Raw genomic sequence first — 27,367 nt, forward strand, 5'->3', positions numbered from 1 at the left:
CAAAAAGGAAGACTCAGCTATTAAGGAAATGCAGGACATATGCAAGGAAATGTTCAAATCCGACTTGAATAAATCCTGCCCTGCTTAACCCTGAGGTTCAAGAGCTGAAAAAAGTTTGAAAGATTCTCACTTCCTTTCCTATTAAATTCAAGGTCAAAGAGTGGATTATTCTTACCCTGTACCCACTGACTGACAGTGGTGACGATGAAGTGTTCTCCATAGCCTGAGTAGAAAGAACGGGAGCTTTGTGCCTCTGAGGATGCCTTGGTTCCTGTATTTTAGAACCAAACACACACAATGAGCAAAGTCAGCATAGCAAACTCACCTCAGCAAAATGTCACCAGAATGTTTTTTATTGTATTTTTGTATTTAGTGAATTCATAGAAGAGCTTCACCTTGATAAACGGCGTGATCCTCCACCACCGACGAGATATCCCCTTTTACTGTAATAAAACTCCATGGGTGCCTGGAGACACAGAGGCCGATAAGAAAAGTTAAAGACAAGAGAAAATAGCAGACGTGCAAAAAACTAATACAGAAAATAAAGGTATTGACATGAAAGAACACAGAGGCAGAAATAGTTAAAATTATAGTCAGAGTGTTGGCTAGATCATGACAAAACTGGGCAGTGTTAAAGGGTAAATGATGCCTGATTGAGATATATATATATATATATATATATATATATATATATATATATATATACAGTACAGACCAAAAGTTTGGACACACCTTCTCGTTCAAAGAGTTTTCTTTATTTTCATGACTATGAAAATTGTAGAGTCACACTGAAGGCATCAAGGGCTATTTGACCAAGAAGGAGAGTGATGGGGTGCTGCGCCAGATGACCTGGCCTCCACAGTCACCGGACCTGAACCCAATCCAGATGGTTTAGGGGTGAGCTGGACCGCAGAGTAAAGGCAAAAGGGCCAACAAGTGCCAAGCATCTCTCGGGGAACTCCTTCAAGACTGTTGGAAGACCATTTCAGGTGACTACCTCTTGAAGCTCATCAAGAGAATGCCAAGAGTGTGCAAAGCAGTAATTAAAGCAAAAGGTGGCTACTTTGAAGAACCTAGAATATGACATTTTTCAGTTGTTTCACACTTTTTTTGTTATGTATATAATTCCATATATAATTCCACATGTGTTAATTCATAGTTTTGATGCCTTTAATGTGAAACTACAATTTTCATAGTCATGAAAATAAAGAAAACTCTTTGAATGAGAAGGTGTGTCCAAACTTTTGGTCTGTACTATATATATATATTTATTTATTTTTTTTACTTTAGTTTTACTTTATCTAAAATTATTTACTTTGATTTTATTTGTCCATTGAATTCTAATTGCTTTTCTACTTTGTGATGGTACTGGTGGATACTCCTGTGCATGTTGTTGTGTTGATCTTGGTTAATACATTGTTGAGGTGTACAATTTGATTTTTATTTTAGGAAATAAAACCTGACGTGTTTTGGTGTCAAAGACTAGTGCATTTTCTAACCCACAGTAAATATAAGTAAAATACCCAAATACTGTTAAAATCAGATAAGACATATAGTAAATCATATTGGAATTGGTGACTTGGATAAGTTTAGCAGTCACTTATTTATACTTTTAGTTAAGTATGAATTTCAGGTACTTTTTATACATTTGATTATCTGTAAGTAAAGCACATGCAGTCATGTTGCCCGAAGGTGTTCCCATGCCAAAACTTAGTTATTGCTTTAGTTCTGAGCATTACACAATGGAGATTCCTTCTAAAAATTCTAGAAAAATAATAAAATGCAGCATCCTCCAAACAATTGTGTGTTATTTGCATTGCATCCATACTGTTGTTACACCTATGCTTTTAAAACAGTAGAAAAACTCAGAGTGAAAAAAATTCTGCCTAATCAGATTTCAACAGAGAAGAGTAGCAGTATAAAATGTGTTAAATAGTAGAAGTGAGTGAGACAGCTCTCTTAGAAAAGCACTTTAATGATAGAGACAAAGTGTGATAGTTGTGCCAAAGATCTCTGGACAGGAAGCGTAATTACAGCAGGAGATTTTCCCATCTTTCCCCTGGTAAGATTGTCCTCTCTAAGGGATGGAGAGATAGAAAAAGAGATAGTGCCAGACTTGAACAAGCATTGCAATTTTGCTGAGTGACAGGTGTTTCTGGTTCAACAAGAGTGGTTCATGTAAGTAAAACCTAATCAGCCAATAGCAAACCTGACCATGTAAAACTACATTAAAGCCCTTATTTTCACTGGTTAAATTTTTCTTCTTAATAAAACAGTTGTCTGTTGGCTTACTAATACACTTCTAAAACCCTCCCAATCTTTATTTCTCCCATCCGTTCTTTGAGGAAAGTCATCAGAGCACCAGTAGGATATGGAAATTGGTTTTTGGAGCAGTATTGCAGTAAGAGTAGGAGCAATATTTCTTTGGCCACGGCAGGGTTATTGCATATGCATTGCGTGAAATGTTTCCCGGCACACTGCCAATCTTTAAGATGTCTTGGTGATGGTGTGTGTCCAAGTGTGTGGCTTAAAAAAATATGGAAGCCTCTATCCATTTTTTCCTATTCCTTCTTTTCTCTAGGCGTAAATATTTAACTGTAGGTGAAAATATTTGGAAGAACTTTAAGCACTAGCCAGAGTAACGAGTAAATTTCTTCTCTAGGAGACTGGGTCAGGGTGATCTTTTGTTTAGTTTCTGAGACATGCTCTTATTACTGATTCAACACCTACGAGACTGTGGTTATATAAATAGCTGCTCTGGTGCATTTGGAAAGAAACAGAATGTCGATTCAGATGGGAATATACATTACTTTAGAAAAAAATATGATTGTAAAACTGCTACCAAAGATACATTAATCCAGTATGCTTTCAGTAGTGAATTTGCAAGCAGTTTTTATTTTTTAAGGAGTAGTAGGCCACGCCTCCTTTTCTAGAACTGACAGGCTGAGGACACACCCCATTTACTACTCAGTCACTGCTGAATTACTAAATGCAAGAACAAGAATAAGACACAAACTCACAGTCCATTTTAGCAGGTCTAAATTAGGGCTTGTGATTCCTCTGAGGTGCAACGGAGGTCCTAGATTGGAGAGAAAACCATCTGCTCCCGTTTTATTAAATCCGGGCTCGGACTCGGCCTGGGATTCACACAGTGACTCTGCGCTGCGTGGAATTTATTGAGGACCGAGAAGCAGCTGCTTTGAGACTTGGACGTCGACTGCCTTGCCTGAGCCTAATCATGGCTTTAGTAATTAGTAGAAAAAAACAGGGAGTTTGCAGATCGTGGACAGAAACAGGCAATGTGCTGTCTGAGAGAGAAGCGTCCTATTAAGAGCTTTGGGTCTATCCAAATGCTAACATTATCCACAATTGGTGACAAAAAAATTACTCAAAGAAACTAAACTAGCAAGAGAAAGTTTATGTAATTAATTATCTACGATTTATTTTCATTTACTAAATGACTCATGTAAAAGTGTTTAAAAAAATGGTTAATTACATAAACTACATGATCTTCATTTTAGCTAGATATGTGTATTAAGCTTAGTTTTATTTCTTTTTTATACATTTCGGTAACCTTCAGTAGCAAGATAGAATACAATATAATATAACTTCAATTATGTCAATTTCAGTTCATAGAATGTGAAACAACTTCATGTGGAAGGCGAACATTGACACTGTATTCAACGTGGCCTAATCGTTTATAACCTTTGCGCTGTAATTAATCATCTCTGCTGAGATTGACATGTATTTATATAATGGAAGTAACAGAGCTGCACAACAAACGCTTTATTGGAAGTCAGTTGAATATTCCAGCTGTGTATCTGCACATACTCTGACATCCTTTCAAATTCAAACACTGTGCTACTGAGCTTAATGTTTATATCTAGTGAATAAAAACGTGAATGAAGCATAAAGGCTGCACTCTGTTTAAAGCCAAAAGTGTCACAGAGCAGTTGAGACATGTCTGGTGTATAATAGCAAACAACAATGTTACCGATTTATTTTTTCCCCACAACTTTTTAGTTATTAGTCTTAAAAGCTTTCTATCTGCCTGTATGAGAATGTATGAATGTAATGCAAATAATAAAACGTGATCGCAACTTAATCGCACATTTTTATCTGTTCAGAACTATATATATATATATATATATAATAGTTAAATGTTATTATAAATATATGTACTTATGCAGTGATTCTTTGAATTTAAAATTTAATTCTATTTTCATCCAGCTTTGTTAAGAATCCCAAAATAATGATCTCTGTATTTCAGTCCCAATTTCTCAAATGGTTAAACGGTCCCATTGAACATATCCAATACTGAGGCAGCCTGGGCTCACAGATGTTACAACTATCTAAGGGGTTGGTTTGTTGCTGAGAGGTCAGACATTTTTATCCCTAATGACAATTCAACTATCAGTGGCCAGGAGCCTGGTTTGCCAACATTCTGTCAGTTCAATACTGGAAAGAATGTAGGTTTTAGAAAGATAGTATGCTGGAAACCATTAGTTCTACTGTAAATGTCTCATTATAATGAGGAGGATAATGACCACTATTACCAAAGCAATAGAGAGAAATACTTTTTATACAAAATACACATGCTTGCATATTTTAGCACAGTCAGAAATTTTCAATGTTCTCACACCATTTACATTTAAACAAAGTCAAACATTTAGGCAGTTTGTTTTATGTATGTGATAGCTGGTGCTACTAGTGTCATGCATAGCTAATTAGCATGGGACCATCTAACAACACTTTTACAGTGCAAAAGCAGATTTTTTTTTTCTGGCATAATTAACTTAACTGAACTCACCTTTAACTGCCTATTAAGACTAGAATTGGACTGGTTCAACCTGTGGAGGTGGTAGCTCAGTGTTTAAGATGCTGGACTGATTAGATGGTCCTGGGTTCAAATGGCAGTAACACAAACTTCCACTGCTGGGCCCTTGAGCAAAGCCTTTAAACCCTTAAACCTGCTCCATTATATAAATGAGATCATTGTAATTCGTTAAGGATAAAGCTGTCTGTCAAATGGAATAAATGTAAACCATACATTACAGCACTGCAATGTATAGAGCAACCACTGAATATCACAAATATTTTGCAGTTGACTGTAATTCTTAGTTCTATGGCTGGTGGCTTCATGTCTTCACATCTTATATAATGTTATGGAATATAGGAGACTGCTAGGAGAATATATAGTATACTGATTGGTAGCTGTCATACAATATGAGAGACTTTGTCTGCAGAACTTGCATATTTTGTCTATTGATTGATAGCTGTCATACAATAAGGGCTAGGCTAGAGGAAGCGGCAGTCACTAAAACGAAAAAATAGAATGCGCTTAAATTACACTGCCCACAAAAATATGCCTACCTGTGCTTTTGTCCATTATAAGTTGGCCCTAGTCCGCTTTCAACTAGACCTAAAAAAAGGTCAAATCCAGTTCTCTTCAAGATGGCCCATAAATCTTCTCAAACCCTTAACTGTAATAAAAACCTTTTGATGCACTCCTGAAGATCTTGGGTTATTTGTGTTCAACTGTGACATTTGCCTTTTCCAAATCATCGAAAAAGATTTCAAATATTCACTCTAGCAGAAATATGGACATCCCATTAAAATGTCAGAGTATGAATGACTGTCATGACTGCACATGGTCATTAGAAGTGCTAATGGCATTAATGTCCTGTCAAATTTGCACTCTGGGGATTATAGAGATTTGGGCATTTTCAGGGACAAATTCTGGACTAGCTCTTTCTCTTTAAGAATCAAAGGACTCAAAGAAACTTGTACCTGAAGCCAAGTCGATGAAAATGACGGCTGCCCAACTTGGACAGAGCTTTCCTTGCTGAGTCCTCGAGGTTGTTTGAGCCCTCATCGTTCACCATCATGGCCAGGATCTGACCATCCTCCACTGCCTCCACATACTGGGCCAGGCGTCTGCTTTCGTCCTTGCTCCGGTATGTGTCAAACCTGCAAAGTAGGTCAGAAAGAAATTGTATTATCTTGCCATGGATGGTTCTGAAAGCCAAACATTCCAGGCGAGTTGGAAGAAGTTGATGTTTTGAAGGCAAAGTACAGATAAAGGCCAGGTTATTATTTAGTGACGAGAAACCGATTAAAGGCAGATCTAAAAGGACAGTTTTGTTTTGACAATTGGTCTAAAGTTTCTGTTTCCTGGTTTAATGCCAGCCAGTCAATAAATCACTATTTTGGTGATGTAATAAACCACAATCCATTATGTGGGAGATAAACAATAGCTTAGCAAAACAAAATGCAGAGCATAGAAGAAGCAAAGTGAAAGGGCACTGATACAGAGGACACTGAGCGTGATAAATGGAAAAAGGAAATAAGAGTTATTCATGATGGTGTGTCAGAGTCGGAGACAGTCAGGCTGGTGGAGTTATATAAAGATGAACAGATACACAGAGTTGCACTTTACAGAGAGACAGAGTTGAACAGTTGGATAGAGATGTATCTCCAGAGATAGAGGGAGAGACAGATCCATGAGGAAAGCATTTTTTTTAATCATCAAATTCAGCTGAAAATCTAATAATACAGAAGCTCCACCTCTTTTGAAAAATGCAGCAGGAGCACCAACCTATCAGTGCGTAGCACCTCTCCAGTTGTCGGTTCGATGACGTGGACGATGATGCCTCGGTTGCCCCAGCTCCTCTCGAAATGGTAGCTGTTTTCATTTCCTTCTCCAGGATGCAGCGTTTTGTTAAGGAACGTCCAAGACAGCTTCTTCTCAGCATGAATCTCTAGTGTCCCTCCTGTTCCTACACCAACATACTTTCTCCCAAAATAACTGTGCTCATCACCAGTGTCGTCAGACCTGTTAAAAAAAAAACACATTGTATAGGGAGATAACACGAGCAACTCTTTTCAGAGAATTGTCATTGCAGCCTTTTGCTGCTATAATAATCATTTACCCTGTTGGAGGCTGAAAACCTGCATAGGAACACATAGACTAATCAGTAATTGTATCCTTCCCAAGTACTATTATATGTTTACACGCTAAAATAAACTCCAGAGAAATCAGTCAGTCTGATGTGGAACATACAGTAGATGCCACATCTACAGGCAAAACACAAAAAAGACTGTGATTCTGATATAGCAAAAAAGGCTAGGTATATGGATAAATATCTATATTTGAAAGTGAATAATAATTTGATAAAACACCTGATTTACCAAATGTTATGAATATTCATATTCATTGTCATTTACTAAACTATTATATTTGAGAAAGAATTCAGTCAAAAGTGCAATTTATTATTTACATTTAATGTAAATTAAAGTGTAGATTAGCCAGGATTTTGAAATTAGCTTGTCAGATTTGTATTACATTTGCAGCATTTGGCAGACGCCCTTATCCAGAGCGACTTACAACTGAGCAGGGGAGGGTTTTAGGGCTTTTGCTCAAGGGCCCAGCAGTGGCAGCTTGGTGGTGGTGGGATTTGAACCTGTGATCTTCTAATCCAAAGCCCAATGCCTTAACCACTGAGCCACCACTATAGGTATTATAGTATTATAGTTGCAAAGCTAATGTAGCTAATCAGTAGGGAAAGTATATACAGTAGCTATCAGTTGAGCATTGTGCAGCCGACACTCAATTTACATTTATGTCATATGGCTGACTCCCTTATCCAGAACAACTAAGAATATCTTAGTTTTATACAACAGTGCAGTTAAGTTTTAACAGTCTTGCTAAAGGCCCAGGAGCAGCAGCTTGGTGGTGTTGGGATTTGAACTCACAACTCTTTTAAACCAGGATCCCAAAGTCTAAACCTACCAGCTACCACTTCCCTATATCACTTTTCAATTTGGCATAGAAATACCATTTGTGCGTGAACAGAGGTCAAGACCCAGGCAAAGAGGTTATCGGAGATAAACCATAAACATGACAAGCAAGCGAATAATCCAGTAAACACAAACTAGAAAAAAAGGCTTGGACTTAACCATAAAAAAACATGATCAATTACAACAGGGGAAAAAAACAGCAAGGTACACACAGACAATCTAATCAAGAACTAAAACAAAACAGGTGGATATAAAATGGCAGCAAACTAAATAGGAGTGAAAATCAAACCAAACATGATCATAGGGAACTGCATCTCAAAGGAAGGATTCGTGATTTATCCAAATGTACTTCTATTTGAGATGAATGTTCAAGCAGTTTGATACAAATCAATGTGCTGAGGAAGACTCTAGATTCTAGCTTCAATGTGGCTGCTACTGTTTTTAGGTCTGTTTCATCCATTTTAAGTGATAACTGTGTCATACTGTGTCACCAAGCACATACAGTGTTAAGAGGTGATTTATGTATGCTGTATACACTAAACTAGAGGCTACAGGGTACCATGTGTTACAACTGCATTAGTCTCGAAACTCCAGACAAAATGAAAAAATGTAACATGTTAAACATGTTAATATATGTGTTAACACATAAATGGCTAAAAAGCTTGGCAGATTTTGTGATTCTATGTTTATAGTGAAGTGCTTTATATAGATAGTAACACTCCTACATTACCTGCCATAGAGCGAGATGGTGAGGTTTCCTTTATATGGACACTCAGGACTGCCGATATGCAGCTCGCCGTTGTTTCCAATGAGGATGTGTTTGGCACGAAGTTCGAGGGGCTGGTTAGTATCAGCGATCACAAGCTTTCCTATAGAGAACACAGAACTCTTCCATGACTTGATCTCCAACCCAAAACATCCGCGATCTTTCCTTTTAAGGCACCGGCACTGCCGCATTAATCCAAACATACTCTTTACTAGAAGGACAGATGTGAATGGATTTCGCCTTCAACTGAAGCACATGATCTTTTTTTTGTTAAACACACTAAAGGCCCTGTGACTGATTTTACGATGCATGAAGGATGGATGTAAAAGAAGGAATTACCTCCGTTGGCAATCTCAATGGAGTGGACGGTGGCAGAGGATGTAAGAAGCAGTTTACGGTCGTAGCCGATGGTAACACGGTGAGACTCGCTAAAGCCTGGAGCCCAGGGCTGCAACTCAGGCATCTGATCTGGACAAACTGCAGAGTGGAAAAACAAATACATATAGTATACATATGCACAATACGACTTAAGTAACCAGGCACACAAATTACACTTTAGTGCATAGTGCGGGATGAACTTTGCACTGTGTAAGTATTAATACCAGTGGAACATTTTTATATCCTGCAATGATAAAAACCTGCAATTAAACTGAGATTTTGATGTTTGATTTACACAATTTCTCCACCATCTGAATGATCTGGTAGGAAAACTACCCTTAGGACAATAATTAGAGTCAGAATAAAAGAAACACCTTTTGATTAGAGTCTTCTGGTATATATTGTATAAATTGCATACCGTAATGAAGCCATGGTGTGAATATGATACATATATTTTGTGCATAGAAACACACATTGATATTTCTTCGACTGATTTGATGACACAAACAAAAAATATACATCATTTATCTTTCTTGATTTGTGAAAATGTTGAAAAGACCTGCTCATGATATAAATAAATCTGATAAAAGGTAAGATGACTTAATTACCACAGTATTAGTTTCATAAAGATGTTCGAGATGCTTTATTACTTCTTTCGTTTTTATAATTAAAATGGCTTTGTTTGAATGCCAACAGAGTAGATTTTGTCTTTTGAAATGTGAAGTAGATCTTAGCATTGTGCCATTTTTACCTCAAAGTTAAAATGACCGTGATCTTTAGAAACAATAAATCTCAAACTTCGGTTCACACGATATGCTATTATGAATTTGCAGCTACAATACCCAACAAGGCATGTAGAAATCTAGCATTTAGCCTTGTTATTTTAATATCACAAAGACCAATAGCAGCTGTAAAACACAGCAAGACAGGCACTGCTAAGAAATCCCTGTTCTATTAATTCTGCCTAAAAATCCCCCAATTGTGCAATAACTAGAATAAATCCTGTAGGCATCTCTAACACATTTACAATATCTATTATGGCCTTAATTGACAGCTGCGAGGTGTAATAACATGACACTGCATCTGACTAAATAGGAGTTGTTAAAAGTGGGACTTTGTAACTTTAGGGCACTTTTAAAAAAATATTTGGCTTACTTCCCAAAGAATATCTGTCCAAAAGAAACACTTGTGATTCGACAGGCTTTATCAATTATCAACATCCAACATAACATAGACCTTTAATTGTTCGTTATAGCACAATAGATTTTGGGATTATTAAGAGAATTTGGGATTACAAGAATTTGGGATTACCAATTTTTAGGAAAGCAAAATATTTAAGCAAATAATATCTGTAATATCTAATATTATTTAGTTGCATATCCTTTTTTTTTTTAAACTTGTTTGGTGAGCCACATATTTCACCAAACCAACCCAAAACTTATTTTGTGGTGCTTTTCTCACAGTTGAACCTTGCATGCTCAATTAGATATTATCTGGTCAGCAACTTGACCCGGCTAAAACGTAGCATTTTGTGCAGTGTATGTACCCTATGATAGTAGCAGCAGCATGAATTTAGAAGTCTACAAAGGTATTCTGTCTGCCAGTTTACAGCGAAATGCATCTGAGCTCACACATTTTGGATCAGAGCAGATCATATCTTCCTCCACACTTTGGCACTTTGGAGAAAGGATGCTTCTGCTGCCAACTGTTGTTTTCCTCAGAAACTTGTTCAATGTCTGGTTGTTCACCCATAGGACATAGGGGTCGCCACAGCGGATCATCCGCATGTTTGATTTGGCACGTTTTTACACTGCATGCCCTTCCTAACGCAACCCTCCCCATTTATCCGGGCTAGGGACCGGCACTAAGAGTGGCTGGGGTTGGATCCCTGACCGGGGATCAAACCCAGGCCACAGCGGTGAGAGCGCCGCATCCTAACCACTAGACCACCAGGGACCCTATATATATATATATATATATATATATATATATATATATATATATATATATATATATATATATATATATATATATATATATATATATATATATATATATATATACACTCTATATCTATATAATAATTTATTTTTCTTTTTTTCACAAGTTTATAATGGCTTGATTTTCTCCCAATATACAGCTTTATGTTAGTTTATCATTTTAAACAAATGCAGTCTTCACAGGCAACACTCAGGCTAAAAGTAGACATTCTGAACTGTTTATTATTCAAACAGGGTATGCCTGGGCAACAAGAAACATCAGTTAGTCACATGTCCCAATATTTTGATAAATATCAGAAAATGTAAGCTGAAATTACATCACACCCAAATGCCCTCAGTGTATAGCAAATGCTAAAGAATTGGCCCTGGTATTTTTGCACGGTTTACTCAAAAGCAACCCACTCAAAAGCAACCCCCTAAACTACCTTCAAACTCTGTGTGATGTCATTCTTAATGGACTGATGTTCTGTAGGAAGGCCATCTTTCTTAAAAGCCAGCACAAGCACTGCTGTGATTACAGCAAACCAGACAGACTCATCCTGCGTCTGAATCTTAAAAAAAAATCCATTTATGCATTTAGTCAATTACATGAAACCTTGCCATCTTTGCTACGAGCATAAAAGTAGGCATGGGAAAAGACGCAATGAGGGCGCTTTTGGTGTATTAAATTTCTCTACCATCCTATAAAGAGGATGAAGAATCATTTCTCCACGGTAGAGCGAAAAAATGCTTATGGTCATAATTACTGCGAGTGAGCAAATGTTCCAATGCTGACTTCTGTTTGCAATTACAATAAAGTGGTTGAAAGAAAAGAAAGTGTGTGTTTATACCTTTATAAATATGAAAAAAAATTGACCTTGAATGTCAACCTCAACTAAACAAGTGGATAAATGTTGAAACTTATTGAAAATCACTTTTCCCATCTCTCTTTTTTGGCAGTTTGGCAGTTCTTTAGAGACTTTTGTAAAGTTCCCATAATTAACATGGTTTAGATCATTCTGAAACCTGGTGGAACTAAACCCGAGCAGATTTCTAATCAAAGAAAAGCTACAATTTGCATTTTTCAGTTTTAAACTCAGACTACAGAGACCAATAAATCTCTGTAAAGCACTGTGACTGGTTCCCTGGAATTATTGGACTCTTTCTCTTACTGTAAAAATGAGTTTGAATGCTTCTTCTGGAAAACACCCTATATGTAAGCTAATCAACACTCTGGGTTGTGTTGTTATTGGAAAATAATCAACAACATGAGTATTTCTGGGATTGTGTGTTTGGGATTCTGTGATGCAAGATAGTCAAAGTGGTTTATTCTGTGCAAATCTACAGGTTTATCTCTGGCTGTTACAGAGAGCTGATACTGGAAACCTTTTTAAAAAAATACTAAATATATGTCTCTTTACAGAAATCATGAACAATTATTCAACAATTGACTTGTGAGAATCTATTTATGTGGAGTAACCATCATGCAAGTCCCTGTATAAGCAGTTACCATAGAAACAATAAAATAACAAGTAATTTGATATAAAACTGGTTAACATTTCTGCCTAAACTACTATCAGAGCCATTTTACAGAGATGTACCAGTTAATGATAAAATATTTTATATAAAACACATATCAGAGAACAAATCAGAGAGTAATATTGATCCTTACAACCAAGCTAAACTCGTGGCTATTAGTTTTGAACTTATTTTGAACTTATTATTCCTGCATTCATATAAATTCCCATTTTAAAAAACAGCTAGATATGTTCTGCAACAAACTTCATGGCCTTTTACGATCACATGTTTCTCTATACATGTTGCAATTTAATTAGATTTTTGTACTTCATTTTTGTTTTAATAAACTTTTACTTTTTGCCCTATAATTACTGGCCAAATTACACCCTGTTGCTTTTAAGGTTAAGAGTGGAATTTTAAGGTTAAGATTCACCAAGATGGTAAATAATTATGCAAGTCACACAAAGTCTTAAAACATAAAGGGGGCTATACAAATGAACAGAGTACCATGTGATAGTGTGGATATGAAGCTGAGAAAGAAGATGACAGTGAGAGAAAAAGAGAAAGAGAGACAAGTTTAATGTCTGATCTAACATTCAATTTCTGAAAAAAAGTCGATAATACTCAAGTGTCCTTATCTAGCATTTTCCCTATCTTCGCCATTCAAAACCTAGCATGACTGTGTCAATAAAACAAGCAGAGATATACACAGAAAAACTTGAGAAAAGAGAGAGGGAAAAGGGACCATACCAGCCTGAATAATGGGCAGAAAAGCTCCAAAAAGTACAAGCCAGATCTTCATTTTTCAGTTCTGTCAGTGGAGTTCAGCCAGACAGATTTTCAAGGCACCTGCAGAAAAAAACATTAATAAATCATTCTGGGCCACACTCAGCAGCCTGAGTTAGTACACAATGTGTGTTTGCTGGTTTGGGTGTGTGTCCCTGCTGTGAAAGGTGTGAAATCAGATTCAGATGAAAGTCAGATTCGAAACAAATTTATTTTTGAACCAGGAGTCGCTCACAATGACACAGAAAACACAACATGACAAACAAATATATACATTGTATGTCTATTAGTACTTTGTGTTTGTGTGTATACACACTCCCAGATCAAAAAACTTCGAAGGTAGGACAGTAAGAGCGGTGCGATTGTTTAACTATGGTTATGTAAAGAATTCAATCACATGACACGCAAATGCTTGCGCACACACACACAAGCACACCAACACACACACATAGATGCTGTATAAAGGAGACGCAGCCTGCACCCTGTCTATGAAACTGATGGTAAAGTCAAGTCCAAAAAAACTTTCCAAACATCTTGGCTAACCTCTGCTTCTGTCTGGGGAAATTTGTGTACAGTTTTTGGGAGAACTACTGTAAATCTAGTACCTTGTGCACTATTTTGCATTTGGCATGTGTCAATATGTAATGCGTTTAATATAGTATATAATAGTATAGTAATTAAAGTAGTGTGACTAATTATAAGTATGTGTCCTCTTTCGTAATTTTCTAACTGCTTTAATTTAAACTTTAATGTAATGTATTGTAGTCATTAGAAGTAAACTCACTCATGACTTATCATACACATACTCATAGCATAAGTGTTTTCCAAAAAAAGTGACTCGAGCTCCAACTATACTTTTCAACACACAGTACCTTCCACCTCCTCTGCTATCTCTCTTTATCATCTACAGTGATGATTCTGCTCTGAAATATTCTTCTTCTCTCCCCAACACCTTCCTGTTCATCCACACACTGTGGTCTGTATTTTATATCAACTCCTTAAAGATGTGTTGAAAATCTCTCCACTTTTCAGTTTATTTTTGTTCATTAGTTTGATCTTTGTGTGCTTTTATTTTCCACGGATCTCATACTTATGTGTGTGTTGGTTCTTTAACAAGAAAAATCTGTATTATAAGTTCAAATGCAGTGCAAACTGGAATAAATCAGTAGAAAAATATGTGGCAAAGGGCATATTGAACAAACTGATACAATATAAACTTTATCCCTATATAAAACCCACACACATACCGAGAAACTTTAAAGGCAGTCGTTTTACATGAATAGGTCTAGGATATATGCTGTAAAGAAGCTGAGTCAGCTGTGCCAAGTAAAATGTTTGAGAATGCATCATGGCAGCTAAACAACATAAAGTTGACGCTCGGTAATTTTTTGAACAATTGACTGACTTGCTTTGTCACGAGTGCGTTCTTTGTCGTATTTCAAGTAAGTGTCGACAGTTTGGGGCAAAGCATCTCTCAAAGACTTCTCAGAAATACAGAGGAAACTGTTGTTCTTAAAAATCAAGCACAACTAAAAGAAAATGGCAAAAAAAACCAAACCATTAAGCTAGCTGTAACCACGGATTTGTTATTTAGAATGAGGATTATAGTTGGTACGTTTTTGGAAACTAGCTCAGCACACAGCTTAAACAAGGTTTGAAACTCCTGATGCGATGCAGATTGGCACAGGTCTGTACATTAGCAAGTCATGAGTGCATTTCATCTCGTCACACATTCCATTTCTATTTTTTTATTTGTTTCTATTCTATTATTTAGTAAATTATTTTATTCCTATATTTTATTCTTATTCTGAAACCTTTTAATTTTACACTTTTTGATTCCTTCTTTAATACAATTATAATTATATTAGATAATTGCACTAAAATATAGTAATATGAGCTAGTACAAGTACAGTGGGATTGGGAGGATTTAAAAAAAAAAAAGAAATTACATCACTATATGTCGTATTGCGTACAGAAATCGATCTGATAAATAAAATGTAGCGGTTGGAGCACCAAACTGGCTCTACAATCTAGAGGTGTGCATTGGGACATTTTCCTATGAGACCCAACAAAAAAGTTGCAGGAACAAGGACAAGCAAATACGTATGATGCTCAAGCAGTCACTGCTTTCTTTCATTCATCATTAGTAGCAGTTTTCCTTGGAAAATGGTCAGAATTCTATCAAGAATGGGAATAGAAATGTGCACACATCACCTACTATTTAAGCGTTCACTCTATTTTCAAAACAACACAGGCGCTCAAATCATATCTTAAGTTTAAAAATGCTGGGAGTCCAAGAACTGGGCCTGGTGAGAAGTCTTGTTAATCAGATAACTTATTCTAGGTGTCTGCTGGCTCATGTATATGGAATAGTGCAGTATGCCCATACAGTTATTTGCATAAGCTGAAAAATGTTTCATATCTTAGATTAAGTATATCCCGGACTGGTCATTTTCATGCAGTGGTGAAAATTGGCCAAAAAAAGGAAATTATCGGAGGTTATAACACAAGTCCAGTTGCACACAGTGAGCTCAGTCTTTGCGTGTGTGTGTGTGTGTGTGTGTGTGTGTGTGTATATATATATATATATATATATATATATATATATATATATATATATATATATATATATATATATATATATGCAGTGGGATCCAAAAGTCTGAAACTACATCTTTTTATCTATTTATCTTTGGAACCCCACTGTATGTGCATTTGTATGTGCAGGTATCAATAAGTAGGGACTGGAGACTTGGAAGACTTGGGGAGTTTATTTGAGCTCACACATGCTTATTGTTATTTTCAGAGATGGAGAAACCAGCAGGTGCAGGTGGATTTCTTCCCACAGGGCAGCTGCTATCCAGCTGGGTCACACAAACCACGTCTCTCTTCCAATCAGATCAGAGCTGCAGGGCAGAGAAAAGAAGACAAAGTTTAGGGCAAACGAAGTAGCAATCACCAGAACCACCACTGCAGCAAATTCCATACACATAAAAAAGTTCACTTCTCTGTTTTTTCGTTCTCTCTCTCTCTCTCTCTCTCTCTCTCTCTCTCTCTCTCTCTCTCTCACTCTCACATACACACACAATTCTAAAATCATTTGGATGCGTCAATTGCTCTCGTGAAGCTGAAGTAGGCACCTCGGCGAAGTCAAAAGTGTAGACAGTATTAGAGTGTCACGTTTACTTTCACATTTGCAGCAGTTGCTTTGCAGGAAAACGGGTGATAAGATTTTGCTCGACGCTTCGCCACATCAACTAGTGATGAGAACGCCCTCACTCTCACTCCCTGATCACCTGCTGTTCAAATATATAGAAAAGCCCCATCAGATGGCTTAGCTCGTGGCCAGACTCATTTGCGACTTTCGGAAAAGTAAAAAGATTGAAAGAAAATCCCTTTGTTGGGTTTGCTAACGCACAGACTGATTTCCCCTGAGCCAAATACCTGATGACACACACACGCTCACACACACACACTCTGCTGTAAGATTTTTTTTTATAAACAAATCAGTGCAGGAGAAGAACAATGCTGATTTGTAGCTCATTTGTTTCGGACCTTTGTCGATTTGCTGTTTATGACTCTCATCAGTTTTAACACACATTTACATACAGAATAGCCATAATGGAACTACCATTAATAATAACAGTTCTCTCCAATGCTTCTGATTTGATGTGTTCAGAAAATCAATAGACATGCACCAGTAATTGGGAGTTTAGGTTTACATCTACAGTATTTTGACAGATGCCCTTATCCAGAGCGATTTACATTTATCTTAAGGTCCTTGCTTAAGGACCCAACAGTGGCACCTTGGCGGTGCTGGGATTCCAAATCCAACCTTTAAATCAATAATCTAAAGTTTAAACCCAAATCTCTGTCAATTAACAATAGGCCTCCATTAAACACAGGCCTCCCTTTGTTCTTATTGTTGTTACTGTGCTTATTATTAACTTATTCTCCATAATTCTACAGGCTGGATTTGAGAAATATAAGCTTTATTTAATGGAATGTATTCTGATTTTCAACAAGCATAAAAAAAACCTAAATCTGGAACCCCCAGAACTTTTTAGAAAAGAATATTTTAACTGATTGAGTCCCGAGCTCAGGGTCCTGTCCAAAATTATTTAACTGTCTATTCGAAGATTTGAATTTGTACATGGTGTCCTGTATTCCCATCTTGTACCCTGGGATAGGCTTCTTAGTCACCTTGGGTACCTTTAAGCATGGTGTTCTGCAACACTCGATTAAACTTGCTCTACTAACCCAAAATGCTTGTTGTGTGGAGATTATTGCTTAAAGCTACAAAGCTAATAGATAACAACATTTAAGCAAACTTAGCTTCCTAGCAAATAGCATATGTAAATGTTCACAAAAATACCGTATACGGCAACAGATGCTACAGAAAAAATTGTTTTCTACAACATTCAAACGAAATGATGTCAAAGAACTAAAGCAGAAGGTGTCTGAATTTTCTTCCTTGGCATATGGTTTAAAAATCAAGATGGAAAATCAAAATGTAGATGGAATTTTACACGAGAAGTCATTTAGATGAGGGCTCCCGAGTAATGTAACAAAAAAGTGTTCACCCTCATCATCGGGCAACTGCAGATTGGATTGCCAATGATGGCATAGCTTTCCGTGGCAAGGAGTCCAAGAGTAGGAGAAATGGGCCTCTCTTTATGGAAGAGATGGCATTAGTCTCTCTCCTCTGACAATCAGAGCGACACTGGCCAATCACTAGCTTCTGTGGAAGAGAGCAGTTAGAGCTTTCTTCCAAGTATGTTTGTGTGTTTTGTGGACAGCATATTGAAAAAATTGTATGAATCTATGAATGGCTTCATGAATCTCATATGTATATATGCAAATATCTTGACCTATCTGGTGGGTGACCAAATGGTCAAATTTCAAAGAAAATGGGGAGGGAAAGGAATTTATATCATATTTATGGTTATGTTTTATTAAAGATATACAATATGTAAAAATGTTTTAGCATCTTTATCCACACAGCAAACGCCAAGTAATTTGGCAGATTGACTACATTTAGGGAAAGCTAAATATACATTTGCTTGCTGGCTGAACCAGCAATGTTCTTAAAATCACTGTACTAAATTTGAGATGCAACCTGACTGATCATAGACCCTCACACCTTTTCATAGTGATGTATACCTCTGTTCCAGACATCTCTGTGTGAATCCACTAGGCCTGGAAGTCACTCTGCCTGAGCAATCACCCCAAGAGGAGCAGAATCAGTGTGATAACAGCCCAGCTCTTAGGATTTGGCTTTGCTATCTCTCTTTAAGCTCAATATCTCTGACATAGCTGACTATCTTCTTAGAGAAACCGTTGACCTGCACTGCTCTCCACTATCCAGCCTGATTTCCACATCCTTCCCTAAAGCTCGCCCTGCTCTATCAGCATTCGCGAGTACACAAACAAACGCTCTTAAGTGCATCCTGTGGATTCGAATGCATTACAAGGACCATTCAGTTTCTCAATAAACCAAGCAAGGCTTCCGTGAAATTAAATTAACAATACGTAGCAAATCAAAGGAAAAAACTGTAATAGGATTTTAAAATCTCATTTTGGTTTATGTGAAAAACTCTATTTTGAATTAGACAAAAGTGAAGCAGGAGCAGCCTTAATTATTTTTATGCTCTGTTCTGGGTAGATAGAGAAAAATATATATTTTATGTATAAAAACAGTCAAACTAAATAATAAGTGTTCATTATAATGAAAAAGATTATTAAAATATAATAAACCTTCGTTTTATTGCAGACTTCACAAATTTGGAAAGTGAAAGACTGTGTTGACTATTACTTTTGCTGAATGAAGGTTGAATTTATTGTTGGAATATATGTAAATGCTACATATATGCAAATGCTAAAATGCCCTTCATACTATTATTCCTCAACATTCCCTAAGTCATGCTGACCAGGAAGTTGCATAATTTGACTTTTCTGAAAGCTAAGAGAAAAAGAAAACTAGGTTCTTAGTTTTTTTATTTATTTATTTATTTTTAATATTGTGACATTGACTAACTGGGTCACCCAAAGTTCAGATTAAAAGTACTTTATACATTTTAACAAATAGTGTTTTTTAAGGGAATGCTTATACTATATTAATGTGCTCATGCTATTAGTATGCATGCTACTAAACTTGTACCAAATTGTAATAGGCTCAGCAAAAATAAAACCATTATATTTTCAGCTGAATGATTTAACACATTTTTTTAAACAGTAAAATAAATGTCTTTCAGGATTCATTGTTGAAAAATTGTGCAAATTGAAGTAACGTTTTTTAAAATTAGAAAGAAATTATACAGCTGGAATTATTTAAAATTAATCAATTCTCTTTCTTACCAACTTCCTTTTTCTTAAAAAATCTTTTTACAAAAAAAAATTTTTCAAACAGCATGAAAGTAGATATTATAGTCCCTCTCTAGACTTATAATTTAAAACTATTTCCTGGTTCAGCAATGCTTTCCTTTCATAGCTATTTTACAATGGAAGGGTATATTTTAGCACACACCATGTTTTATAGGACCTCAACCAGCAATTATAAAGAACTTTATTAACCTGGAGGGCCAGTAAATGTTTAAGGAGCTAAGATGCTTCCACATGGACTTCACCTCAAGGGAAGGAAAAAGCTACTTGGTTTGGATTCATTTCTCATCCCGGGCTTCTGTGTTCAGTTCCACGTCTGATCTCAATCACTGCAGCTGACTTGACAGTATAAACAGCCACTACCCCGGAGACATACCAAAGAGACATGCTGACTAAAATGACTTTATTAATATATAAATTCAGAGCACAGCCATGACACCATGTCATTAGGAAAAGCTAAAAAAGAGTGAAGGTAGACAAATACCTCTGCAGATTATAACACTCTTCCCTCAACACAGGGAATCCTGCAAAGGGGTGTGGAAGAAAAATGTTCTTCGCAGTCTTTGGAATGTTCCATATGTCAAAAATAAAAGCTGCCATGGAAAAAAACTGCTGATGCATCAGAACGCTGCAAAACATGCACTCTTAACTGCTTCCATGTGAATTTTTGGCAACAACAACAGCTCTGAAAATGTTTCAGACACGAGGCACAACCGAAATCCAATGCTTTAGCCTCCTGTTTATTGCTTATGACTCAAGAGGTCTGCAGCAGGGTCATAAAGTCTGAGTGGCCTACAAAAAATATTACTGCTTGAAAACTAGTATTCAAACTAGCATGACTCTTTATTATTCAAGAATGCATGAGTCAGTGACAAAAATGTGAATTAATTCAGTTTTGTATGATCCTCTGGGTGGTGTATCGTGTTGTTGTCCTCATCCTCCGTTTTGCCAAATCACAACTAGCATTTCACTTGATGTATCGATTAGCATGAAATACTTGCTTTCTGTAATATTAGCTGGGCTAGCTTAATATGTACTAATAATAACCGGTCAGCTTAGCTAAATGTTAACATTATCTTTCCAGATAAACAACAAATAGCAATCTATATTCACTAAAAAGCTGTGTAGCATTAGGCTAACAACTAGTAATGTATAATTAAGATGCTGGAGTCATGCTTAATCTGCATGTTGAATCAGAGACCATTCAAAACTCTTTGCAATAGACTGTTGTATGCTAATGTATAAGAGCAAGCTGAAATTATGAACCCTGTGCCTTCTTGATTCTTGATTCAGTATGAAGATACTGAAGGTGTCCTCCAGAGGCCATTGAGGAACCCGAGCCTTCAGACACCGCTGTTGTTAGAACAGATATTTTTTTACAGTTATTTTTATATACAGCTGATTCAAGCCAAGAATGGAGCATGGAGTGCTGACAGAGAGATTTGGATTGAGCTTGCCCTGCTAACACAGCACATAGGATCACCTTCAAACTTCAACATCTACAAAGGTCAGATTTTACAAATGCTTCGTAATGTCTAGACCTCTCTGGACCTCTTCTCATCAAAACTGTCAAAAAGGTAAAACATTGTGTGTCCTTCAGTTTAGTGATTATGATGGAGAAGTATATAGAAGATTAGCAACAAACGATTTCCTTAACCATGTGGTTATAAAAAATGTAGGTTATTTAAATATACACTCACTGGCCACTTTAATAAGAACACCTATCCAAATGCAGATGCATGCAGGTATTCAATCAGCCAATTATGCCACACAGAACAATGTATACAATTATGTAAATACTATTTAATTGAATCCTAAAAGCTCAATTTTGCATTGAAGAAAATCACTGGTTGGCATTACAACCTTGAAACAGCTCATAATTATACTTGAATTAAACAGCTTCATTTCAATAACATTAAATTAATTCGTTTTTAGAAATGGTGGACTTTTTCTTATAATATTTTGATAACACCTTATATTAAAATTCCTAATTAATTTCCTGAATAGTTAAGCACTTAAACATTTACAATTATTTTTTTTAATAAATAGACTATATGTAATGCTAAAGAATGAATGCAATTCATGCATGATTGTTCAGTTATAACAAATATATAAATTTACAGATGTTAAACTTAAAAAAAAAAGTCCTTCCCTAATATGAATTGCAACTGGACAGTTAGTTTCTCCAAACATTCTGCTGAAGTGCTTTGTCTCTTGTAAAACTTGCCAAATTTATAAGTTGGATATTTCTTACTGACCCTGTGATCCAGTTCATCTCACTTCAATAGGACCTAGGTCCAGTGACTCATATTAAAATAGGAAAACATGGGGAAACTCACTCCATTTTGTCATATATTATTGTAAAAATTCTTTCTTTAGCTAGCGCTGAAAAATGTTCACACGTAAGTGAGGCAAGCATACGTCTCAGCACTAAAGATTCCAACCATCCGTGCTAGCCAGGTGGAATACTTGAGATACCTTCTCAGTCAGGCATGTGGAGCAGAGACAGGATTTTGACAGTCTCGGGAAAGTTCAGATTTTAGATAAGAAAGTTGAAAAGTGCAAAGAATGTGTTGGAGGCTACCTGATGAACTCACAAGACCTCAAAAAAGAGGCTCAGGGGCAAATCATTGAGCCTACACAGATTGCCTTACACACCCGGGACCACTCCAGGCATTGCTTGCATCGTTTTGGTTTACACTCTTTTTGTGTTTCAGCGTGTTACGGAACAAAAGGGTGTACAGAAATGGGAGAAAAGGAGCAGGCTGTTTTAAATGCCATACATGCTGCCTTAACTTCAGCATGAAGTAACGAGGAGCAGGCCAGCCAGCAAAATGTATTATTAATTTATTTATTTTTTTATCCCAAAAGCAACAGATGGTGCTTGCACAGATAAGAATATGAGCAAGGGATAGTGGATTAAAGTGAAGCTTTGTCAGGCTGAGCAAGCACAATGCTAAATTTCAAAAAGTTTCAAGCTCATTTAGAAAGCAAAAAAAGAAATGCTAGAACAATCCCTCGTTCTCTTTGAAAGTAGCAGTGTGTTTATCACAAAGCAATTTTTGCCTAAAAAGGACTAAGGCTGCCAGCTTTACTATCAGTTTAATTCACTTAAAGGTGGGCTATGAGGAGAAACAAAACCGTTTAAAAAAGAGCATGCCAAAGGCTAAGCTTTTTTTTTTTCCTTTTTGAAGTTTAAGTTTGAAGTAATTTTTTTCAAGTTGTTCAAAGGTTTTTTTTTCAATCACAGTGTGACAGGGTCGAATGGACAGTGAGAACAGCCTGTGGCATGCTTGTACGGCAGACTAGAAGACCATCTGCATGCCCCCGAACACCTGGACCAATACATATCTCGAAGGCCAATGAGATAGTTTCTACTGTTTGATCCTACACACAAATACATACAATGACTGATGTTGTTGTACTTCTTCTGAATAAAGGAAATTGTTCTGAACTAACCCCACCTCTAAACCTAAACAAAGCTATCAATGAAGAACTTAAATCTGATAATCTATAAAACTGGTGCATACAGCTCTGCAGATTTAAAATGCCACTAAGCACTAGTAGGAAGATGTGGCCCTGTGCCTGTCAGTGACTGAATGTTGGTGTGGCCTTTCTCAAAACTGTATTATAAACCTTTCAAAATCTTTGAGTCTGACTGATCTCACCTACACCCACAGACAATCTTGAGTGTGAAAAAAAATGAAGTTCAAAAGAAGTATGTGCAGTTCTTTTTTAATCCCACTCCTACTCGCTCCTAGAGGGATTCTGACCAATGTGCCAGAAAGTCTGACCGATCCCACCTACACCCACGGACCATCTTTAACAAAGCTGCCCTCTCCCACAGAAAGCTTACCCAGACCCCTCTCCTCTACTGCAAACACACATAATCAATCCTGTCCCCTGCTATAGAAACCAATTCCATCAGATCTTACAGACTGACCAATCACGACCATTTCTGCAAACTTTCTTACCTCACCTAAGTAGTTCAAAATAGTGAATTAGTGAAATAGTTTCTGCTTGAAAACACCTGTCTTTCTTGCAAGGGCTAAAACTACATGATGACAAGGTGAAAGGAAGAAAGGAGACACATTTGCACAAAAAAGACATTTCCCACATATTGTACATTCTGATGTGTCCTGGCAAAACCCACAGATTCACATACAAACACACATTCACACACATTCAGTCTAAAGGCAAACAGACCATATTCAAAAACTGACAATAAAGCCCACTTGGTCTCTCACACACACACACACACACACACACACAAATATGCACACACACATGCACATGTAGGCATTCTTAGTCTCCCAGACATGTGGTCTTTGCCATTTGCATGTACAAACACACACAAACACACTCCGTGATATTCTTTGCAGAAGACTTTTACACCTGTCAGACTCGGATGAAGGCAGAGACTTTTATTTCTGTCACCATCAAGAACTGATTTGTAACCTCTTTCCCCTTTGCAGAATAGAGAATCAGTTTATCTGCAAAAGGAGAGAAGGTTTTTTTTTCCTCCCACAACCACCTTCTCTGCTTTAATCTCACACCGTGAGGAAACGTGCAGATAGAAACCGGTGAGTGCTGTGAGAAAACTGTCAGCAAACGGTCCTCATTATGAAAAAGTCCCTTCAGCAGTAAAAGTTCAGCCTCAAAGTAGACGATGAAAGAATGAGAAATTAGAGTGATGAAATGCAAAAGGCAAGGATGAAACCTCGATGCTCCAAAAAAAAAATCAAAAGATGATTTCCGCACCAAAAATACACACAAATGGGTTGTCGGAGTTTACAACACAATTTACACCACGACTGCAAATTTAATACCAGTGAAAGTGCAGTCAGGAAACATAGACGTGCGTGTCATTGATGTAAATCCCATGGTGTTAGAGGGCTTGATGAATGTATTTTGACAAATGGCACAAATCAAAGGAAAATCGTAAACTTCACTGTTCTGCTAATTGCGACTGAACTGTTTCTTTTTCACTTTTTCAAGTTGGAGCAGTTTGTTTGAAATTAGTTTGAGATTGAATTGCGATAACTTCTGTACCACAACCAAAGATGCTGCAGAAACTATCACTCTGCTAGTGTCTCTCAGCACTGAACAGCTTTTACAAGATAAGTACAGGAATAAAGGATTGTGGATGTTGCACTCTAATTTTCAGAATGCAATATAGCTATACAATGCAATCGTAATTGCGACAGAATCGCAGCTCGGCCACTTTGCAACCTTTTGTATTTCCACAAAGTGAACAGATTTAAGGACTATAGCACCTCATCATTGGGCAGCTGAATGGTAAAAATTAGGGATGGTAATATTCACCAATCCGCGTCAGTGGATCAGCATAAAAGTTAACGATGTGATGCATCGATGTAAAAACGTGTGCATCAGATACAAGTTGGCATGTGTATCGTGTTGCATCGATTTTAACATATTTGCATATTTATTTATTTTTTCATTATTTAGAAAGGACCAACAATTTGTGACCAATATAATATCTGTAGATTGATTTCTCCTTAACTATTTTGCAAGCACATTCTCTCATCATCTTCCTATAGAAAAAACAGGAAAAGGACATCAGTGTTTTTTTTTTTTTGCACTACAAAGGCCTGCTTGTGAAAGGGCCTTTGAACAATGCATCATAAAGCATAATATTTTCTGAATTGCATCGTATTGCATTGAATCGCATTGTGTTGACTCAATCGGGTCACACTGCATCATAATAGGGGTGAATTGTATCGCATCAGTAGCTGCTTTATATGTATCATTAATGTATTGTATCGTTGCTATGCATCAAGATGCGAATCACATAGACATCACACATTAGATGTGGAGATGCACATCGTTGGTATATATGGAATGGGTAAAATCTTGGTCTTCTAATTGGTGTTCAATTCCCAACACCACCAAACTGCCATTTTTGGGCCCTTTGTACAGGCCCTTTTAGATAATTGTGAGTCACTGTGGATAAGAGGTCTGCCAAATGTAAATGTATTACATTTCAGTGACAACTGTCAAAGCTCAACGTCAAGATGATTTGTCAAAGCCATTAATTAAACAAACATCTTTTGCACTATTGAAGCTCACATATTTCTTGAATAATTTGATCTCCATAGTTCGTGGCTTAGTGAACTAATATCAGAGAAACAACACTTCTGTAAGTCACTCTGCCTGCCAAATACCTTTTTGAATGTAAATCTATGGATATAATTAGATTGTTTGGGGTGGATTTCAGTTCATTATTGCCTTCATCATTAGACAAACAGGAAGAGAATGAAATGGGCCAGAGGAGGATCCCAGCCTTGATGCCACTAATGCATTCTTAAGTGTTTGGCTTAAATGGGAATGTAAAGGTCACGTTTATTAGGGGAAAATGAGAATTCCAGACAATTAACCTGGCCAGGGGGTATGGAAAGAAATCTTTATATTGTGTTAAAAAAATTTTTACAGAGTAGATTATCTATTATAACTATTATCTAAAAGACAAACTTTATATAATTCCCTTGTTCTATTGAGACAAGACAGACCGGATAGTTTCTGTCCCAAGACATTGCTGAATGCAATACTGGATTGCCACAGGACAGTCCGTAGGCATCCATTACAAGTCAGGGAAATTCGCCATGGGACATTGCTGTGAGCGACTGAGCAACTGCTGAGCAACACCAACGGCGCTCCTGTTTAGTGCCACACGACAAAAGCATCGGGACAGTACAGAGTCTTTTGATTCAGTTCTCAACTGCATTGATGCCTTTCATGAATTCCACCTCTTCTAAAAAGAATAGTGGTGTCATGTTGTGTCTTTTGTCTTGGCTTCTCAAAGTGCTCTATGTATTCCACATACCTTATTTTCTGTTTTGTTCTGGTCTCCACCCTGTCATGTCATTGTTGTTAGTCCAACTGTATTCACCTGTCCTGTATTAATCCTTGTTCAGTAAGCTATTTTCTTACAGTTTTTCTTTTTTTGGAGGACAATGCTTTTGTTTTACTACGTCAGAGCCTTGCCCTTCATTTCCCCCGACTTAAACCATTGTCTGTTTTCCTAGTTTCTGATTACAAGTTATCCTTGTGTAACATTGTCTGCCAGTGTTTTGACCCCTGCTTTGACTTGGATCACGATTCTTTGGATTTACCCTTAATAAAATCTAATACAGAGCTTACCCACTTGCATTCTGTCACTACTCGCTGCACATTACAATGCCTTAATCATTAGTGAGAGAGAAACCGAGCGGGAGGGAGAAAAAAGCCTGTAGAGGAACACTAGCTTGGATGACACTGAGGCATTCTTTAGAGTTTGGGTTATGTGGAGATGTGAATGTCATGGTCATTAATAAAAGAATGAATCTAGTCAAATAACAAAAACAGAACCTGGCCAGGATGTTAAAGGGGGAAAAAATTAAATGCAGTTATTATATGACTAATAAAGGAAGGATATATTTTACAGCTAATTACACTTTCAACACACAGCGAGTGTATGATATCATACCCGCAAACTCCACACATATGCAGCATTATTGGGTTTCAGTAAGAATAGAGCCAAAATTGTTGGCGTGAGAAAACAGGTTTGTACTAAGAAATGGTTCAATGCACCCATTTGTAATGGTTCTCAAAAGGAAACTAGCAAGCAGTGACTTCATAAGAGTGAACTTGAATGTTGTGCCAGTGTCTCAGAGCTCATGGGTCATTCTTCAAGAGTCTCCCGAGCAGGATTGCTTAAAGCATTTGAAAGGAATTCATGACACACACACAAGATGGGTGC

At 36.9% G+C, this 27,367-nt stretch overlaps 1 protein-coding gene across 2 annotated transcripts in view; it reads right to left on the reverse strand.

Moving 5' to 3' along the window:
- Positions 1 to 27,367, reverse strand: part of LOC124391272 (cell migration-inducing and hyaluronan-binding protein-like) — a 137,852-nt gene that overhangs the window by 64,049 nt on the left and 46,436 nt on the right. Inside the window, exons 1-8 of one of the 2 annotated variants that reach the window (XM_046857743.1) lie at positions 16,012 to 16,032; positions 13,192 to 13,290; positions 8,906 to 9,043; positions 8,531 to 8,669; positions 6,599 to 6,835; positions 5,791 to 5,970; positions 396 to 466; positions 176 to 271 (exon numbers count right to left, since the gene is read on the reverse strand). In XM_046857743.1, coding sequence (XP_046713699.1) covers positions 176 to 271; positions 396 to 466; positions 5,791 to 5,970; positions 6,599 to 6,835; positions 8,531 to 8,669; positions 8,906 to 9,043; positions 13,192 to 13,243 — 913 coding nt within the window. In that variant the 5' untranslated portion in view covers positions 13,244 to 13,290; positions 16,012 to 16,032. Of the gene's footprint in view, positions 1 to 175; positions 272 to 395; positions 467 to 5,790; positions 5,971 to 6,598; positions 6,836 to 8,530; positions 8,670 to 8,905; positions 9,044 to 13,191; positions 13,291 to 16,011; positions 16,033 to 27,367 lie in introns of those variants that run through there. The other variant, XM_046857742.1, reaches the window with a different exon arrangement.

Source organism: Silurus meridionalis, chromosome 9 (assembly GCF_014805685.1).
Source record: "Silurus meridionalis isolate SWU-2019-XX chromosome 9, ASM1480568v1, whole genome shotgun sequence".
Classification (NCBI taxonomy): domain Eukaryota; kingdom Metazoa; phylum Chordata; class Actinopteri; order Siluriformes; family Siluridae; genus Silurus; species Silurus meridionalis.